This window comes from Ambystoma mexicanum, chromosome 1q (assembly GCF_040938575.1).
Source record: "Ambystoma mexicanum isolate Mex_15411 chromosome 1q, UKY_AmexF1_1, whole genome shotgun sequence".
Taxonomy (NCBI): Eukaryota; Metazoa; Chordata; class Amphibia; order Caudata; family Ambystomatidae; genus Ambystoma; species Ambystoma mexicanum.
Genome location: NC_090922.1, coordinates 419911116 through 419932928, shown reverse-complemented (window position 1 = coordinate 419932928; position 21813 = coordinate 419911116). Strand labels below are relative to the sequence as shown.

Below are 21813 nucleotides of genomic sequence, written 5' to 3'. Positions count from 1 at the left end.
CAGGGGGGAAGCCAGCGAGGACTACAAGCAAGACACACCCCCCGAGGCCTCCCAAAAGCACACCGCCATTCCCCATACCCGGAGGAGAAGAGGATCCCCCAAGGAAGGCATGTCTAAAACAAAGGGGAAGGGGAACACGGTACTCCCGAATTCGCAGTCCTCTAAACAGGATGCGAACCTTGTCCAAATGTGGTCGGCTGAATCACAGATCCACACCAGGGGGAGACCCCGGGAAGACTCCCCAGAGAACCGCAACCACACCAATGCAACTCCAGCGCTTCCATCAAGGGAAGACATGCACTCTTGGTTCGCGGAGCTACAGGAAAGGTTTATGACCACGGTCCAAGACCAGTTCACCTCAATGAGAAACGAAATGAAACAGGTAGTCCAAGAAGTGAAGAGAGACATCGCCCAACTGGAAGAGAGAACCGACACGGTGGAAAAAATAATCCAAAACCTAGAAGAAGAGACAACCCAAAACAGTGAGACCCAGGAACACCTAGCACGCCTAACCCACAACCTAGAGATCCAGTGCGAGGACTTAGAAAACCGATCACGCAGATCCAACATACGGATCAAGAACATTACGGAGGCAGTACTCGACAAGGACCTCAAGAATGCAGTACAGGAAGTCTTTAGAGACATTCTGGGGGCACAGGAAACGGACACCATAGGGATAGACAGAATCCACAGAGTGGGCCCAAAAAGAACAGGGGCGCCCGGAGAAAGACCCAGAGATGTTCTAGTAGCCCTATCTTCATACCCACAAAAAGAACTTATTTTAAGAAAGGCGCGACAACTGGACCACATCAGGATGAACGGGACGGACATACAACTGTACCAAGATCTAGCCTCAATTACACTACAAAAAAGGAGAGATATGGCACCGCTAATCAAGGTACTGGTGTCAAAGGAAATTAGATACAAATGGACATTCCCTTTCGGCCTACTGTTCAGCTGGGAAGGCAAACAACGAAGAGTGACAACATGCGATGAGGGACTGCAGATAATGGACATACAAACAGAGGAAACGGCGGAATCGCACGACAGAACAAGGGGCGGCTTGCAGAAAAGGCCGAGAGGATGGGAAGAGATACGGAAAAGAAAGAAGCAAAATGGGTAATCATACAACTCAACATCAGCCCACGGAAAACACTAATTGGCGGCCCGGGAAGGGCCCTCTTGGGATCGCAACTCAGGAAAGTCTGAGATCATGCGGGGTTTAGGACCCCCCGCGAAACTGTTACCGAGCACTTTGAGGGCCGGGAGCGATAGGCGTAACGCCCTAGCAACCATAGGTACCCGGGCCCTCCTCGGGAAGTTATACGTTCAAAAGTTGGAAGTTGGGGGGTCGGTGAGGGAGGGGGGGAGGGAAAGATTCCGGAAGACGCAAAGTTCTCACATCGTAAGGAATTGGGATTCTCCCAATCTCACAGTACGAAATGGGAAAACTTAGAATCCTAACATACAACGTACGAGGATTGAACTCCCCGATAAAGAGAAAGAAAGTGGAGTCCCTGCTGAGGAGAGAAAAGGCGAGCATCCTCCTGCTACAAGAAACGCACATCAAAGCACAGGACAAGCAGAATATACGCCTCAGGGGATATCGGATATGGGCACAATCGAATGCCACGGACAAAAAAGCGGGAGTCCTCATAGCCATTAAAGAAGGAGCAAAGGTCACTCTAACGGACAGGCACACGGATAAAGAAGGGAGACTAGCAATGGTCAACGTCCACCTGGACGGGTCCCATCTAACTCTGGCCACAATCTATGCACCAAACACGGGACAAGACGGATTCATTCGAGAGGCTCTGGAGAAGCTAGAGGGCTTCGCAAAGGGAGAGGTGATCTTGGGAGGAGACCTAAACCTGGCATGGCAGCCACAAATTGACAGAAGCACAGCGGGCCCCTCCACACAGGGCGCCCCCTCCAAACGACTCAAACAAAAAATGGACCAACTCGCACTCTGCGATGTGTGGAGACTGCAAAAGAGCCAGCAGAGAGGCTACACCTACTTCTCTCACGTCTACAATACGATGTCAAGAATAGACTATTTTTGGGTTTCGGTGGGTCTTATGGGGAAAATCCAAGATATTGAAACAGGGTCGATATCCCTGTCGGACCACGCCCCACTGTGGCTGGAGTTAACAACCCCAGAAAAAGGAGGAGGGCTGTGGCGCTGGAGGCTACCACAGGATATCCTACAGGATCCAGTAATGGGAGAATCGATTAGGGACAAGATAACGGAATACTTCTCACAAAACGACACAGGCGAGGCCCCACTAAGCACGGTCTGGGAGGCATTCAAAGCAGTGACCAGAGGCAACTTCATAGCCCTGAAAGCCTCCAAAGACAACCAAAGACACCGCTGGGAAAAAGAACTCGAAAAGAAAATTTCGGACATACAGGAAGAAATTATATCCCACCCTACTAGAGCCTCAAAAAAGGCCCTAAAACACACACAGGGGCAATTGGAAATGCTTCGAACAAAAGTAGCAGAAAGATCCCTCCAATTTCTAAAACAACGGCTATACATAAAAGCCAACAAGGCGGACAGACTCTTAGCAAGACAGCTGCGAGAGAAACAAAAGTCAATAAACATAATGAGCATGCAGGACAAGCAGGGAGAACTACATACACAAACCTCAAACATAGGGAGAATCTTCAAGGATTTTTACCAAAATCTCTACACCTCGGAACAACCGAACGAAGCAGACCAAGACGCTTATTTGCAATCCCTCCCCTTAAAAAGAATCCCAGAGGAAGACAAAATAGCACTAGAGAACCCGATCACGGAGGAGGAAGTAAAAAAGGCAATTGCGGCACTCCCAACAGAGAAGGCACCCGGACCAGACGGTTTCACCGCCCCATTCTATAAAAAATATGCAGATTTGCTTATCCCCGTCCTCACGAGACTTCTAAACACCTTTAAAGAACAGGGCAACGTGACCCAATCAATGAATGAAGCAAAGGTCCTGGTATTCCACAAAAAAGGGAAAGACCCATCCCTCCCCAGTTCATACCGCCCCATAGCACTGATTAACATTGATGCAAAAATATACACTAAAATTCTGGCAAACAGGTTATCCCCACTTCTCCCGTCTCTAATAAACCCAGACCAATCAGGATTTTTCCCAGGGAGACTCACGCATGACAACTTGAGAAGAATAATACACCTGGTTGAGAAGTCCGAGATCACCCAAACACAAGCAGCCCTGCTCTCATTAGATGCCGAGAAGGCGTTCGATCGGGTGGAATGGTCAATACTATTTAAAACACTAAAACATATGGGTTTCGGAGACCAGTACATAAAAATGGTGAAAGCCAACTACACCTCCCCGTCCATCAGGATAGCCATTAACGGGGCGGTCACGGACAAAATAGAAATAACACGAGGCACAAAACAGGGATGCCCACTGTCCCCTCTGCTATACGCCATTTTCCTGGAACCACTTCTAACTAGAATAAGGGAGACAGAAGCCATTACGGGAATAGAAATGGGAGGCTCACAACACAAAGTAATAGCATACGCAGATGACATGCTGCTAGCCCTTAGGAACCCGGGAACAGCACTTCCCCAAGCTATTAGAGAGCTAGAAACCTTCGGGGCGATATCGGGCCTCAAAATTAACAAGAACAAATCAGAACTCTTGCTCTTGTCCGGAGGGGGGCAGGCAACGGAAAGAATAGCAATCTCGCAAAACCTGAAAATAGCCGATAAAGGAATTAAATACTTAGTGGTCACACTAACCAGTAAGATAGAAACATTATATAATGAGAACTACCCCCCCCTACTGGGAAGGGTAAAGAGAGACCTGGAGCGCTGGAACCCCCTAATGGTTTCATGGTGGGGTAGAATTCAAGCCATAAAAATGGTCATCCTTCCCAAAATGCTTTACTACTTTCAGGCTCTCCCAATCAAGGTCCCCAAATCATTCTTTAGAGCACTGACCAAAGCCATCTCATCCTATATATGGAACAAAAAACCCCCTAGGATTGCCAGAGCGACCCTCACTGCCCCAACAAAGGAGGGGGAATGGCCCTTCCACACTTTCGCAAATACTACATGGCCGCGCAACTATGGGTCCTGAGAGAATGGCTGGGGGACAATCAACAAACAATATGGGTGTCTCAGGACAGAGCGGTAGCCAGAGCCCCATTGGAGGAAACACTATGGAAAGCAAAACATAGGCACCCCAACCTTCGCATAAGCAAAATCATGACAACCTCCCTCGAGGCCTGGGACGAGCAGACAAGGAAGGGCATCATGACCACAGTGGAGGGGCCTTACACACCCATCTGTCGGAACCCACTGTTCCCACCGGGAATGGAACAGGGAGCCTACGAGAAATGGGAAGCAGCAGGAGTCACAAAGATAGGCGAAATGTTCCAAGACAAAGAAATAAGGTCCTTCGAAGACTGCAGAGAATTAATAAATCTAACGGAAGCAGACCAATACAAATACGGACAGCTAAGACACTGGCTCACAACCTCAGACATCAAAACAGCTGCCACAAGGGATCTCAAGCCATTCGAGAAGTTTCTAATCACCAACTCAGGAACAAGAAAATTGATCTCCTCGCTCTACACATTCATTAACTCCACTGGGGAGGAACTCAAATGGTCATACATGGTCAAGTGGACGAAAACATTGGGGGAGGAAATCCACAAACGCCAGTGGGAAGACCTATGGAACTCCATACCGAAAATGACCCGATCAGTCCAAAAAAGAGAAATGTGGATAAAAATAGTAACCCAATGGCACTACACTCCAGAGAGACTACACGCCATGTACCCACAAACAACAAACACGTGTTGGAGAGGCTGCCTGGAGGTGGGCACATGGAGACACATCTGGTGGGACTGCCGGGAAACCAAAGCCTTCTGGTCTGAACTAAAGGTGGAAATTGTAAAAATATTCCCAGAGGTCGAATTCCTAGGCGAAAAAGTATGGCTTTGCGGATTCAAAGATCAGGCAGCTAAGAAATTCAGGAAATCACAATGGCGGGGCTTCATGGGTCTACTAATACCCGCCTGGGCGTCAATAGCCCAAAACTGGAAAAAACGAGAGCCCCCACTTATGTTCACTTGGCTCCAGAAAGTATGGACACAACTGACCATGGAGAAGCTAACACATACATTACAAGGAACGAAAGAGACCTTTACAAAGGAATGGGGAGAAATACTTGAATATCTGCAATCAGATTACATGGAGCAATGGTGCCCTCATAATATAAGAATATCGGACTTATTGAGAACATAAACCTGCACAGAAATGAAGAACTAACGAGAACCTTCCGGGGTGGGAGGGGGGTGGGAGTTGGGGGGGAGTTGGGGAACGGCCTGGGGTTCCCATTCTTGTAATTGAAAATGTTAAATAAATCTTTAAAAAAAAAAAAAAATGCGTCCCTTTCTTTTCCTTCCTGGAGGCAGTCAGCCGCTGATGAAGCACACTCCCAAAGAGTGTGGTTGAACCTAGCGAGCGTACAAGTCGCATTAACAGATTTTAAAGCCATGCTACAGGCCGAGAAGACTTTCTTAGCCATGGCATCATATTTTTTATCATCCCTATCCTGTGGAGCAGTGGGATATGCAGATGTACTGCCTGATGAAGTTGCAGCCTGGACCACCAGACTCTCTGGAGTAGGATGCTTAGATAGGTATTCAGGGTCAGCATCAGATACCCTATATTTCGCTGACAACTTCTTGTTAACCGCAGGGACAACTTCAGGAGTTTCCCAGTTAGTTAAAATCTTTCTTTATAAAGCAGAATGAAAGGGAACCACAGGATCCTCCTGTGGACCTTTATCTAGAATATCTGTGAGGTCATCCTGTTGAAAAACAGGTGAAGGCGCATACCAACCCATGAACTCCATAATTCTTGACATTAGGGTTCTATAAGGGGTTTCAGCATGTTCCTCTGGGTCTGGTTTGACAAATTCTACTTCTGGGGAAGTGTCTAGGCCACTTGTTTCTTGTAATGCATCCTGAAGGTCTTTCAACCTTCTTTCCTCAGAGGCAAAAGTCTCTGGTTCAGGTGATGTGGTCCTCTGCAGCCCAAAAGGCCTTTCTTGATCAGAATCTTCCCTTTCTTCATAAATTGAAGTTAAGGGGGGATGCTCTGGCCTGTGAAATGGTATAAAACCCATCTCCAAAGCAGAGGGAGCCATCATCAGTGGTCTTGAAAAGGTCGATGTTGTCGACGCCGATGTAACAATCCTCAAAGGCGTCGAGAAAACTGGAAGAGGCCTCGAAGAACTCGAGAGGATCGGAATCCTGCTCGAGGATGTCGACGACGTTCTCCACGTCGTGTCGGAGGCTCTCGGTGTAACCGTTGGCTGTGGAGTAGCCGTGGGTTTTTCTTTTATCGGCGTCAATGTCAGCGTCGACTCGATCGACGGATGCGTCGAAGAAACCTTCGATAACGGCGTCGATGGCGCCGATCTACGCTTCGAAGGGGCTTTCGACGATGGCGTCGAAGATGCTTTACTTCCCGATGGCTCATGGCGCTTTCGGGTCGACTCTTTCGCCGGGTGCTGCGACTCGCTGCGTTTAGATTTTTTGGGCTTTTCACCCGGGGTATCACCCTCAGCTGACTTCGAGGGGGTTGAGGCCGCTTTCTCGAAGACGCTTAGCATCTTTTTTCTGAATTCCTCCCACTCAGCCTGAGAGCTGTGTTTTGTGGGGCAATTTACTCTTTCAGGGGAACTAGAAGACGACGACGACAAAGGAGATCTTCTACGTCTCTTTTTCGAGTGTCTAGACCTCGACGAGTTGTGGGAGCCACTTCGAGACCTAGACCCAGAATGCTTTCGACGGTGAGGAGACTAATGTCTCGACTCTACCGCGGAAACTTTCGAGGAAGTTAAAACTGACTTACCTCTCTCGAGCTTCCCCTTACGCTCCTTCAAGGCTTTCGCCGTCATGGATAGGCATTCCTCACACTCCGAACACTGGTGTTCGATTCCCAGACACCACAAACAGATCCTGTGAGGATCCGTCAACGACATTTTCTTCCCACGGTCTAGGCATTTTTTGAAACCGGACCGAGGAGTCGTCGGGTCGGAGGAGGAAGCCATCGAGTACGAGTCGGTTTTCTCAAGGAAATATGATTATATTTCGACAGACGAACTGAGCAACGGTATTCCGAGGCACACGAAGCACGGAAAAACGGAACTTGGCAACGGACGCTGCGCGTGGCCATTTATAGGTATGATGACGTCGGCGTCGATACGGTGGCTGTCGAGGAACACCTACTCGACGGACTTCGACGCACAGTGCCCTCTACTGGGAAAAAATGTTTTCCAAGGCCAGCAAGCTGGAGATACAAATATCATAGATAAGGAATACGTCGGAGGACACAATCCCTTCGAAACATTCTTTTGCCCAGACATTGGTATCTCCGGAACCAAGTGGTGGTCTATCGAGCACTTCTGTGCCCCTGTATCTACAAGGAAACGGTGCTCCTTATTCCCGACTCTCATTTCTACATAGGGTCCTCTCTGATTCACGGGAATAGACACTGGTTACGACCCCTGCCGTGGGCTGTCCTATCGCGAAAATAACACATCGTCCGATGTGTAGTCACCGCTGCTGCTATAATACGTGTTTGAATCAATCGCGATCAAAGCGATCGTGTATCAAAAATATTCCCATTTCCCCCTCGGTGTCCTCCACTCTGATCATTTCTCTGTTGGCCCTGCCCGCCCTGATTTTGGTTCGAAACACTTTGGTTCAATGCCTAGATCTGTTGCGCTTGGTTTTGACCATAGGATTGGTTTTGAGTACCTCCATTGGTATATCCCTGCTGCTGCTGCATGCTATTTCTGCTTGGGCCGTTTGACCCCTGATGTCCTCTATGAGGCCTTCTCTGACCAAACCCACCTCTATTCTGTAGGTGCGGGCATTGCGCTCGCCAGTGTCCTTCCTCCTTACAGTACGCACATTGATTTACTCCCAATGACACCCCATGCATATTATTCAAATTTCCTCTGCCCTGTGCATTTCCTCTACCTCTATTGTATCCAATGACCTGCTGCAGTAACACCCCTACTATCGTTCGCATCGCTTCTTTTCTCATCTCCAATGGGTACCCATTACATTTCTCACTTACTTCCTTTACTGACGTTCTTTTGTTCGACATCAATCGCATTGTTTCCCCCACCCATACCTGCAATCTTTGTTTATCCCCCATTTGTCCCGGTACCGGCAAATGCTTTGTATCCCCTGAAAAAACTCTTGGCCACGATTTTTGCATATACAACCTCGACGCCTCCTTCCTACCTTTCTTAATACACTCACTACTATATTCAGGTGTAGCAAACACTTCAGCATATCTGTCTTCCATTTCATTTTTCATTTCAATGAGTTTGTGCACATGTTTTCTTACATCCTCATCTCTTTGCTCACTGCATGCTAACTTATTCAAATCTAACAATCGCTGTGGCAGTAAATTTCCAAGTATCTTTTTCCATTCTAACACCAAAATTTCCCCCATGCATTCCAACACTACCTGTCTCTCGTCGCTTCTTCGGTACCCATACAATGAGGACAATGCTGCCGTCCCATCGTTTCCTTCTATGTACATTTCTGCCTCTTGCCGTAATTCAATCTTTCTTTCTTTCTTTGCTGATCACGCTTCGAGTTACCCGTCCAAATCCTGTTCCTTCAGCCCCGCCTCTCGCCTCCCCGGTCTCAATTTCGACTTCGGGAGGGGCGGATGTGCTGAATCGGTCTCTGGAGCGGGAGGTGCGGATGGGACAAGTGACACAGGTGGCATCTGTGAAGGGCCTTCCTGGGTGCTGGGAAATTGTGTGTCCGCGGTCGGCGCTTGTCGGAGGGCTCGAGCTGTGGGTGGGGCTTGGGTTAATGCTCGCGTGAGGGGAAGTGCTTGGGCTACGGGAGGGGGTACGAGAGCTACTGGTTGGGCCTGCGCAGTCACTACTGCCGTGTTTGGTTTAGATTCTGGTTTTGGGCCTCGACCCGTGTTAGTTAGCACATGTTCCATTAATTCGTCTGCTATGTGTAGTTCCCGCTGCGGGTATATTCTTTCTATGTTCATTTGGTCACATCTACCTTCCTGTCTTAGACTTGCCGTCCACCACTCCTCCTTTTCTTCTGCTACCTCAAGCTTCGTTTTGTGCCTACGCGCATGCTTCTCTCTATTCATAAGTCCGAGCATTGCTTCCCGCCTCCAATCTTTGACAGTCTCAAAAGCTGCGGGTCGCGCTTTTTCCTAATTAGCACCCTTTCTAGGTTATCTATCCTCGCAATCTCAAAGCTACCATTAATCGGCCACTGATGGTTGGGTTGCTTTCTAGTTTGCCTATGCCAAATTTCACTAAATATTATCGCACCCACACCATATTTTGCATACATATCATAAGCCGGGGTTCCCCCAGGCGGTGCACTTTGGCCATATTCCAAGGACTGTCTACCGCAGCTGAAAAGCCCCGCTAAAGTGTACAGTACTCGAAGCATGTATCTTTAATCTTACCTTTTCGTTAGCTAACTCTTACCTGGACGTTTGAATTTGCAAAAACAACACTCTACCAAAAATCAGGTTTTTCCTTCAATCGGGGCATCACTCACCTGATAAAACAAGTCGCCTGTCCTAACGCAACCTCTCCCTACGTCGTGTCTGCGCTTCTCTGGCTTCTGCCTCGTCTCGGGACCCTCACATCCTTTGCCCTCTGGCCCGGTACGTCGATCAGGGATCAGATGTGTGCAGATCTGCAGAAGGAATCTCTCCTCACTTCTACAGGGCGCCCCGTACACTTCTTGATCCCGGCTCAATCGTCCCATCCTCGCCGTTCTTCCGCCTTTACTCCGTTACAATGTATACGGTGGGGCAAGTGGGGGAGGGTCCCTATTCGGGCGCCATCTTGAACGGCACCCCTTGGGGTCCCTCGTGCTATGGAAACAAGGCAATAACCAATCACAAAAAGGAGGCGCCAGACACGAGGTTCAAATTCCCAATGCTAGGGTTTATTGCAAGCAAAACTGGCCAATTCTGGTCTCACGCCCCGCGACGCGAGTTTCCTAGAGCTCGAGGGACGCAAGAGAGCGAATTACGTACATCAGTTACATATATACAAAATGCATATCATACAATCAGCAATGTCATGTTTAACACCCCTCTTTATTAAGTTTCTTTGAACTCAGGATGACGATGGACATATCCGACGAGTAAGACAATTATGACACTTTCGATGTCTATTCTAGTAACAATGTGCAATTAGAAAGTGCGGAGGCATCTTTTAGTTGTTGAACAGAAGACGGTGGTTCTGTTCTTGGAAGCAAGCTGCACACGGGGGGGAAGAGCCACATTCCATACTTTGCTATCTATGAGGTACTATTCGTGTCCTGGGAGCCGACACGCTCTAAAGGGTTTTTGCGAAGGGGGGCTGTAGGAAGAGACTAATTCAAGCCTTTAGCTGTTTTATTCTAACATATTCCACCATCGTACGAGACTGGCTGGCACCTGTGAAGTGATTAAATGCCCTGCAGCTCTCTCTCTCAAGGCTACGGAGAGGTAGCGTGGGCATTCCTTTCTGGGCTACTCATGAGGAGTTTCAACGAACTCCTCAGTCCCGCGACCTTGTCCTTTCATATTCAGACAACAATGTTAACAGTTGAGCAGAGTAAGCAGAATTCGCAAGAATTGCAAGTTGCAAAGCAGTTTAGACAGAAAGCAATGAGCAATGGTTAATAAGCAAAATGGTGATTCTTGCTACGTTTAAAATGGCCGCTTGTTGGTCAAGCATAGCAGTCTATATTTCTATAATTCGGTGCAGAAGACAGTTGGCCTACGGCCATCAAGTTACGTCTGTCATTCAAATGAAGGGTATTCACTTTTTCAGATTGACACCCTGTAGCCGAAGAAAAGCTGCGATGACCGGCATCTTCGTAAAGACGCGCAGCGCCGAACTGAGACCAAACGGGAGCACACGAAACTGGAAATGCTCCTCCCCCATGGAAAACCGCAGGTATTTCCCCACTGCGGACTCCAAATGAGGATATGCATATAAGCATCCCGAAGGTCCACCACGCTGAGCCAATGGCCCTTCTGTAGAGAGGACTTTATCTTGAATTTCTCTTGGGCAAGAGAAAGGTTGAACTGGGAAAGGTCTAGGATGGTGTGCAGGCCCGCCTGGTTGGGTCTGGGCACCGTAAACAGACAGGAGTAGTCCTCCCCTCGCTCCCCTAGGGGAACGGGTTCCACTGCCTTGGGATCCAGAAGCTTCTGGACTTCGGCTCTGAGGGAGGGCGTCCCCGACTGCTGGAAGGGAGGATTGATGGGTGGGGTAGGGAGAAGGGGCAAGCGGAAGCCCGCTTGAACAAGATTCACCGATCCGCGGTGATGGTCTGCCACGCCTCCCAGTGAGACGCAATGTGCCCTCCCAGCAGGGTCTCGTGCGAGTGCCGAAAAATATCATTTAGCGGACTTCTCAGCGGGGAGACCGTCTGATCCTGAACAGGAGGCAGAGGACTGAGAGAAAAATTGGCCTTGCTGCTGCTTCCGAAGAGAGTTCCCAGATAGAGGAACAACTCAGCGTGTCCTCCGATCCAGCAACCCTCGAAAACCAGAGGAGGACCGAGGCTGAGATGATGTTCTCTGAGCTTTGAACGGCGGCTTCACCAACATGGACAGGGGCTTGGCTGTTTGAGTGCTGTCTTAGTCAGCTACACATCTGTTGAAGAATGGAACAGTTCCTTGCTGTCAAAAGGCAGGTCCAGAACCTTATCCTGGACCTCCTTCGAAAACTTTGTGGCATGAAGCCAAGCCTGACGAGAGGTGTCAACACCAAGCATGAGGCCCCGAGCCGAAGTGTCAACATGATGTGCCGCGGCCTCGAGCATATCCTGTGCCAGAACCCTGGCATCTGAGAAGTCACCCTTAAAATCATCCAGCTTGTCCACAGGAATGAACTCCTCAAATTCAAATCGACCTTTCTGCATTTTCATATTTGCCACCGCTAAGATGAGCTCTGCGTTCGCCTGGTGCAACTGCAGGGCCCAAAATTAGTGAAGATCTTTCTCCCAAAGGAGTCAAGCAACTTGTCCTCCTTGGCCAGAATCTGGGCCACTGCTGTAGAAGACGCGGAAGCCGGTCTGGATTGTAGCGTGGCAGCCGCCATCATGTGGAGGAAGGGAGCAGGCAAGACGCTAAGGCTACCTCTTCCGAAGTGTGAAGCCTAGAATGAGCGTCCATCCTCTTGTTAACGTGAAGTCCAGAGTGTGGTTTATCCCAGACCTTGCAGACCTCGGCCAAAACGTCCCTCTGGAGGAACTAGCTGGTAAGCTCCTGAGGAGACAACGTGAACGCCCCAGAAAGCACCCCCTCATGCGGAGCGGGTGCCTCAGGTACTGGTACATCCAGAAGACACATGTCCAGAACCCGGTCATGGAACGCTCTAACAGAGCGGGGCTGGTCCTCGCTATCCTGATCCCCTTGCATGTCATCCAACACGTCTGGATCGACCCGCGTCACATCTGGCTCTGCCAAAGGCTTGTCTATTGGAAACAAGGAAGGCAGGGGCGGAAGGGCTGGAGTTGGGCCAATTGGTAGAGGAGAGACAATTGCCGGAACAACCAACGCTACGGCTGGAACTGTCGGCACAGGAGGGCAGATTTCCCTAAAAAGACCTCTGAAATACTCCTTCATGGGGTCAGAGTGCATGAGCCTCTGAAATGTTCCATAAAAGGCATCCTCCGCGGAAGGCTTGGGCATTAGAGTGGGCAGAGGCTGCTCATGAGAGGGGTAGCTCCAAGGCCATAAGGGAGAGGGCAGCCAAGAAGGGCCTCCTCCAGCCGGATCAACATATATCAAGGGAACAGATGTAGCAGGAAGCGAGACCGTGTGCGGTAGTAGCATCCGAGCATTCCAGTCATAAACTGGACGAAAAGGATTCGCACAAGGAAGTCCAGGTTCACCTGAAAGCACGCTCCCAGCACCCGACGTCGATGACGTAGGTGTAAGGGAGGGACCCCAAAATGGCCATCGTAGTTGGCGCGGGAACGGTCGCCATTTTGTCAGCGTCTGAGGAGAACTGCGTCACATGTGTGAGTGAGGCAGGGGTCTCCACAAACGGGTCAGGGGACTTGCCTTTAGCCTCGACATAAGGAACCTCGGCAGAGCCGGTACTGTGTGGCCTAGGATGTTTCTGAGACATACTATTAGCCAAATTAGCCTCTAGAAGAGGAACCTCGGAAGAGCCGTTAACAGAGGAATTATGGTCAGCGACCTCACTCTGTGCCCCCTCGACAGAGCCGGTATTACCAAAAAGATGGGAACGTTGAGGAATCCACCTCACAGATAAGACCTTGACAGGTCTCTCAGTTCTGTCGGTCACCTTAGCCTCAGAAAGAGGAACCTCGGAACAGATTCCGGTAACAGCTCCCTCAAGAGGGGCCTCGAACCTTGGTTCGGAACAGAAAGCCTCTACAGAGGCCTTAGGGCACGCCCCGGTGTCTGTGTGCGAAGTTCCAGACAAGGAGACCTCGAAGCAAGCTCTGGTACCCACAGCGTCAGTAGAATTGCGCCGCCGATTAGCACCCACAGGAGGGGCTTCGGATTGTAATCCGGTACTGGCAGGCCCCTTACGGAAGCCCTCGGAGAAAACTCTGGTACATTTTTTAGGCCTGGAAGGCACCTCAGGAGAAGACCCCGTAATAGAGCTTAGGAAGCCCGTCCCGGACCGGGAAGACCCCGGGAAGGAGTCCCCCAGCCGGGGGTGCCCTAAATACTAAAGAACTTACCGGTGTCTCTTCTTCTCGTCAATGAAACTCTGAAAATGCGGAGGAGGAACACGATGAAACACCTCCTCCCACCGCTCCAGACATCGTTGAAGTGCCCAGACCGAAAGGGAATCGCAGTAGAAGCACGAGTCCCACCGGTGATCCGGACCCAAACACTCTAACCAAAGAGGATGGGGATCTGCCCTAGCGAAGCAATGCTCGCAAGAAGAGCAAGAAGGAAATTCTAAATGAACCGGCATAGACGGACTACTACAGCACCACAAAACCGGAGCAGGAGAGAAGGACACTGAAAGGAAAAAATCTTCCGAAGATGCAAGTGTGTCCAGTCCCGACCGTGCAGAGAAAAGGACTGATGGGCGATGCGCTGGGCGGAGCTAAGGAGGGCGGGGTTACGGCCACGTGCGGTACCCTGCGTAAAAAGAGAAGGACACATTTTTGAAAAATGTGATGTTTTTTACAAAAGTACTCCGATCCCGTCCCACAGGACGGAATGTCCCTTAAGTATGGAGCAAAGGGGACGGGACCTAGGAGTATGCAGTCTTTCCTTGTGGATCTCCATGTGTATGGCCACAAATGGACTGCGCATATATCGGCATAGTGCAGTGAACTCTTTGCAGCGATAGTACCTTCTTTGCAACATGAGGTTTTTGAATAAGTCACTGTACAAATTCAATAAAAAGGTAGGCTCAAAAGAATATATTTATGTTAATATGAATATCAGGGACCTGGCTGGTTCCATTCAGTAATATGGAAGCAGAGAAAAACGGTATAACATGGATTGGATACAATTCTGCACCAGTGCAAGCTTTACATAATAAGGACCACTTTGTTTTTAGAAATTACCCTGTAGCACGGACAAGCATGTTTGAACAGCCTCCAGAAAAACTAGACTGCTCAACAAATTTCACAGAGATCCATTAGGTCCATCTTCCAAAGGAAAAAGAAGTGGGCTGGTTTCACAGTCACAATTGAAAATGTCAAAAACAAGCAGCAAAACGTTCTGTAAAAATAAACTGTTTTCAGGGCAACTTGAATTAGGTGTTCGGTTTGTTATTTGGTCTTAGTAATTACAAAAGGTTAACAGTTTCTGAAAGCATGCTGCAGAAGAAATATTGGGCTTCAAAACATGTACACGAAGAGGGCAATTTGTTCTTTCCAAGACCAACTGCCAAACAGAAATCCTGTTTTAATTAGCCTGAAAATGGACACGGTATATTTTGTGGTTTACTTAAAATTCGATACAAGATACCTTTCTATTATTCCTTGGTAAGAAAAGAACTAATGAGTCAATAATCTTACTCCAGACATCTGTATAAAACTCATAGCCGGCAGGTTCAAATTTAGGCGGGAGGACCCTATCTTTTAATCTCCTCAAGAAAGAGTACAGTGGAGTTGCGAAATAAGTATTAATAATGTGTCAAGGAACAATTCCACTTGAGGCCTGAAAAACAAAATACAAAAAACAGTGGTTTCAGTTTGCAACAGGAGACGTTATTGATCAAGACATCGTTACTCATTACCTCAACTTTAGAACATTAGAAGATCGAGTCGTCCTTTCCCGCACATGTACCCGTGAACTCAGTCAACACAGATGCTTGCAGTAGGTCTGTGAACACAGTGGGCTAGAGAACAGGGGTAATGGAACCTCAAAAGTGCCTTCAACTTCCCTTTTAGATTCCTGACTCACCTCAGTTAATCCAACAGACTCGAAATTCCCACGGTTTGAGAATTTGGGGGAGATTTGTGAAGAAGAGATTTGATTGTTCCCAAACGTCTTTCAAAAATGTTTGAGGTCCCATGAACAACTGGGGGAGCATTAAACTATTCACAAAAACCTACATATCCAACCCCAAGTGATATAGACTGTGGAAGTCTACCAAACGTTGAGCAGATCTCTTCCACCAAGGCATCTCTGCACAGATAAACTGTATCCAACGAAGTTTGTAACTGCTGGCTTGATGAAGCATTGTAACAGGTATAGAACCAGATGTCATAGGCCAACAAGATAAGTGCTCATTATTAAGATTATGTGTCTGATCTACATGTTGTTGGTTAGCCTCAGAGCACGGCTGACTCAGTTTTTCATTGTACAGTGGTTGATATATGTACAATTTCGGTCAGTTAATAATAATGGTCGATAAAAATATTCTGTGTAAAGGGCTTAAAACATTGTATAAAAGACATTGCTGGGCATTCTAACATACCATGTAGTACATTTGCTCACTTCTTAATATTTTGTGTTCATTGGTTCAAAATTTCTCTGAAAGGGTATGTCCCTGTATTCCACAGCAGCAGACCGAGGTTTCTGACCCTCGAACAAGGAATTGTGTTAGGAGTATCGAGAGTGTATGCCAGAATCCTCCCCAAACTCTCCAACATGTGCTCTGTAATTTTGATACATGCACACTGCCAGATCAGATGAACAAATATCCAAATGATTTGTTTTAAAGGTTGCCCTAAAAAGAGTTGCAAAGCCCTATAAAGAATTACCATTAAAAACAAAGAGATACAAGGCATATTCAATTTCGGATCACGCATTTCGTGAATCATGTCATAACTATTTAACACATTTACTCAGTGGCTGGGCAGAGATTCTCCATAACGGTTCTTCCAAATGCCCACTAAAGGATTTTCTGACATCAGCAAAACTGCCAACTGGCCGCATCTCACGTGTGTCACATTTCGCAGGTCTTGACTATTTTAAAACAGCACTTTGCATTCTGGGTCATTTTTGGGGAAAAATAAGTGCAAGTTTCAAATTCAAAAGTTTTGGCACTGTAAATCAGGGCTGGCTGAAGTTTAGAAAAATTCAGTTTGCCACTTATTTGGTCCAGTTTCAGTGGTTAACCCCATACTTTTACATTACAGTTAAACTGTACAGCATAGCTTTGAAGAGTGTTTAACTAAGGCCAACCAACTTACTGTGCAAACAAAGGACCAGGGTACATGAAGCAGCGCTATTGCGGTTTAAGCACCTGGCCTGTTCTAACCCGGCCTTCTCAGTCGTGCCTCCACTGCGGTGGAACTCCCTGCACACCCACAGAAGACCTCTGTCTGCCGCAAATCACTGAACAACTGGCTTATTGCAGCCTGTCTTTTCTCAGACTTAAATGTTTCTTCCCTTCTTTGGTTTATAGTTTGTTTTGTATTTTTACACTTTCTTCCCTTAAACTGAATTATTTTTTTCTTGTGGATTGCACACTGTTTTTTTTGCTGTTGATATTCTTTTTTGTACAGCTTCCAGGCAACCTCACTGCATTAGCAATAACAATATGCAAGCAGTAACTAACAACTTCTAATACTTTAAAATTAATTGAAACTGCACTTACTTTTGAAACCTTTTTCCGTGTTCCCTCCACATTTTCTGCCTCTTCGTGCTCCTTGGCCCCCTGTGTAAGATTTGTATAGTTGACCAACCGGCTAAGGAGGGAAGATACCTTTGGTCGTATATCAAGCTCTTCCTGTGTAAAGAAGAAAAGACATTTAAAAATGTACGATTTATATATGTTTACTGGGCAAATATTCTGTTCTCTTGGTTAATTAACTTCAAAAAGTACTCACTGAACTATTTCTGTGACTTACAAAGAACCTGTTCCCTAAATAAAAAGAAGAGGCATTTGTATTCTGGCTAAATTATGTCCATTGGCAATTCAAGAGTAGACTTCTCAATTAGCATGGCCAAAAACCAATCCGTTCAATGCTACTTTTGCTCACCCACGGGAATGGCGACATGAAGCTCGGAAAGCATTTGTTGTGATTGTTGGTATCGAGTATCCCTCCTGGCAAGAAGGGGTTGGTGAAGTGAAGGGGTTACCAAAGACCTACATACTAGATGTAAGCACAACAGGTTCTGATCAGAAAAGCTGGACATAAGTAGGTTACGTGTATACTCCTGGAGAAGCAGAACTAGCATATGCAGTTGTACAGAATCACCATTTCCGACAATTTTGCCATGACTCTATACAAGAAGGGATGACAGGATTTAGTGTGAGGTGGGTCTTGCACACCGCAAATTATTGACTTCAACTTCCAGTGATGGGAAAAATTAGCTAAGGCTGATGAACAAGGGATATTCGCCCCTTTAAGAACAAGCATTGTCAAAGCCAAACGTTTAAAGCTTTTGTCCAGTCCTGCAGTAGGCATTTGGCAGCAACTGTGATTCTGGTACTACGTGCCCATGAGATCAAAACAGCTGGACAATGGGTGCGAGTATCTAACAAATGTCGTCAGTGCCTGGAAATGCCTATCCAATACCTATCCCAAGCAAAAAGTGTGAGCTATGCCAATACTCGTTTTTAACAGGACTGCAGTACAAGGAACTGATTTGAGAACATACATATTGCTTGAGTTATTTGTGGAGGGGCTAGTCTTTTGCCGTCTTCAGCTGTGTGCAGCAGCACGTCTGGAGGAGTGGCTTTGATATCTACTCTACAGCACGAACGGTACTGTATTGTCCATTTTTAAAACATCATTCCGCCTCTTGGATTAAGCTCAGCATTTTACTCAGTGACTGCAGGGTTGCTTTTGAGCTTCCCTTTGAGCCGAGCTCAAGTGCGTGTACACCTCTATATTCTCTGTGTGGGCTTCGTCTCGAGTGACTGCACGGTGGCATTATTGCCTCCCTTTGAACCCAAGGCTATTTTGACCCCACAGATAACGCTATATGGCTACACGCACTAGTCTGAGAAGCCAAGCTGGCGCATCTGATTTAAGATTATTAATCACATCCGCCGCAGATCTCCCTCCAGTTAAATGTTATGATTCCGCTGATGGCCCTTCGACTGGTGTTGAGATGAAAAGAGAAGAGGCCCAATTGTGGCTGCACCGAGGCAGAATATTGGTGGCGAACAAAGCACGTAGCGGATGGGATGCCGAATACGCCTCATTTACATCCCTCTACAGAGAAAGAATTGAAAGGAGGAAGAAAGTACGGGGCAAACTCAAATCTCATCATGCAGAAAGCAACAGCAAAACTTCTGCTTTCCCCTATTGCAGCGCAATGTATTAAAATATCTGGCACAAGTACGGAAGTTAAATCTATTTTTCCAACTAAAAACACTGCAATATTGGATCATACACACATTAATGTCTAAACATATCTGAATATAATTGAGTATGCAGACTCTGCCATCTAATCTAAAACCTGTGCGGTCTCTGAGAGCGTAATTCAGCAGACATGCAATGCATCATGTCCTGGATCACCTACTGAATTGAATGACTTTATGATACAAGAGAACGGTGGGAGGCTCTCAATATCTTCTCCAGACTTTTCTGGTCCTTCCAATGAGGACTTTGTTCATCATACATTGAGGGAGGCCGACAATCACATAAAGCTGTCTTCTCCTAGTCTCTATGCCCTTAATATGGTTTTGATAATATTTGGGAAGATGTGAAGGTACATGCTACCATTTTGAGCTCTATTAACATCAAGGTTGAGGATCTGGAGGCATGTTTGGGGCACATTGCATCTAGAGGAACTGCAACTCTTAGGTGATACACACAAAGGTATTCAGATTTTGCATGTAGACAACCCCATAATTATTGATGAATACGTCGTTGAGGTAGGGCCATCGCAATCCTCCGCGCTTAAGGCAGACCGATCCCTCCCGAAGGTACGCGAGAATTACAAATCATCTCACATGAAGGCCATACTATGCAAACAATCGCTGTGGTATACTCACAGGCATCAGGAGTGACAGACAGTGGGGGTGGAAGGGCTAAAAATCAAAAATGTTTGAAACATAAGAATACTTCCTCCCACAAGTGGATGCATAATCTTACTATTCCTGAATCAATAAGAAAAGCACATAGCGGGATCAAGGTGCAAGCTAGTGTTCTAACTGAAGTGCTAATGATTTCAACCTTGGCACGCTAGTTGGGCCACAAACCCCCCATATTAATGTGCTTCTTGCTCTATTGAAGCCCCCCCTTTGCAATCCAAAGTTTGCCTTTGATGACCGCTCAGTGCACTTTTTGCGACAAAGTTCAGCAGAACCCTCCACACTCGTCCATCTTCTTGCCTTTAAGATTTGCTTTCTCAGCCTTCTATGCTAAGGTAGGTGTAGGAATTCAAACTCTGCCTAAAAGGGTAACCTTTAAAGGAGGAATCCTCTTTGAAAATCCTCCCGGGTTTGCCTTCTGATTTCATACCCCCCTGTTTTAACCGCGCCCCGTGTTTCGGAAATGATCCTAAACTGCTCATTCTCGTCCTTAAGCATGATTGTTCTAATCCTGCCTTATTCTTTAGGAAGGAGGCTTCATTGCCAACCCCTACCCCGAAGAGTCATTGTGTGTCAGACACGGGGCTCGGGTATGTAGAACAAAATGTGATCCCAAGAAGGGAGGTGGAGGCGCAAACAGATGGGTTTTGGGTTTCAGAAAAGGCAGAAAGAAATTCAGAAACAGACATTTTGATTAATGAATGTAACATTCTAATGCCTATAACATATGTGAAACCTGCAAGCATACCGTCCAGACGAAGTGAAAACTTTAATTTTGGTGGCTTACTTGATAAACTGTGCTCAAAGGTTGGGGACCACATACTCCTTCCCATGTTCCGAGTTTGGAAGCAAACTGTACAAATTCCAATGTTGATGCATTAATTAGCTGTGCCCCCTATGTGGGATCACATTAATAAATTGAAACCAAAAATCTCTAAACAGGGAAGTAACAAACCTTACAGTATTTCTCATCAAGAAAAAAGGACGGACCCCATATTGGGTTTTGGTGGGCCATATCGAATATTACCACGACCATGTTAATGCCAAAATCCATACCCAATAGTAATCATCTGAATCAGGGTGAAAAGAATATATTGGTACTCTCCAGTCTACTGGGCGATAGATTCCCAGTGTGTTTGAATGAAATTCCGACTTTAGCAGCATTATCTTCAGCAGATATTGAAAGAGTGTTGTTGCCAGTAAAACAAAATACTGCAGTCTTTGCTTCATTTTAGATCTAGACTGGTTATAGATTGGATTCTCTCAGAAAGGGTATCTCTGAACAATATGGGCTTTTCAATTGACCGGTGGTCTGAAGGTGGACATACCATTCGGGTGTCCCCGTCAAGGAATAATCCCCACGCCACCACGTCTAGTAATGGTCAATATAACAGTGACATGGAAAGAAATCCAGACCGAACATCAGTCTTTAGAGTAAAGAGACAAGAGTCCCAATTCCCCCTCCAGATATAGGTTAGGACGATGTCGTAATTAAATTAACATAACAATGTGCCACCAATGAAGAACTAAAGATACTTTCTTGGAGCTCTGGGGGTAATGTACATTTGACGACAAATAGGGACACTCGGGTGCTATTGAGAAGATGTAACCGTCTGTTGATACAAGATACCTGGCTAACTTCCTTGACAGTGTGGAACGGTTATCAAGGCTTTTCCCAGCCCGTGAAACCAAGCTGTGGAGAAAGACCTTCTGGTGGCCTTATGACCGCCATACGAAGTGATTTAGGCTTTGTTGCACATTAGATTGAGAATCTTCCGCATAGAATGCTGGCTGTCGAGGCATCAGAATTGGCCCATAATTTCCATGCTTTATTGGTCAATGTTTATTGGCATAAAGGAATGGGTGCGTTAGATGATTTCCTATGCATCATCATTGATTTTGTCTCTTCATGGCAGCGCAGAATTGGTTTTAGACATATTATTTTGGCTGGTGAGCTAAATGCCAACTGCCTTCTATTGAAGATGGACTGCGCTCAGTGGGATGTCTGCCTGATTGGCAGTGGCGGTGCGCTACTACTTCTTTAGTATTGAGGCTATTAAATGGTCAGATTGGGGGGTACAATGGCAATGCATATGCAAGGTTTCAGGGTATAAGTAGATCTACCTTAGATTACATCTTTGTCGATCAGTACATTTTTTAACTCTGTTCCGATTTCACCATTATAAAAAATAATTGGAGTGTCCACTGCATGTTAATGGCTAATTTCACTGTTCCAGTTAAAGCACAAGAAGTTACATGGTGGACCCACTAACCTAAAAGTTACCGCACATAGAAACGCTGTTCGGTGGTCCCCTCATTAGAGATCATA

The 21813-nt window shown here is 46.8% G+C and overlaps 1 protein-coding gene across 4 annotated transcripts in view; it reads right to left on the bottom strand.

The window, feature by feature from the left end:
• SLC12A4 (solute carrier family 12 member 4) overlaps positions 1–21813 on the bottom strand; it is a 1569223-nt gene that overhangs the window by 934265 nt on the left and 613145 nt on the right. For all 4 annotated transcript variants that reach the window (XM_069639659.1, XM_069639652.1, XM_069639655.1 and 1 more), the window contains exon 3: positions 17094–17225. In XM_069639659.1, coding sequence (XP_069495760.1) covers positions 17094–17225 — 132 coding nt within the window. The remainder of the gene's footprint in view (positions 1–17093; positions 17226–21813) is intronic.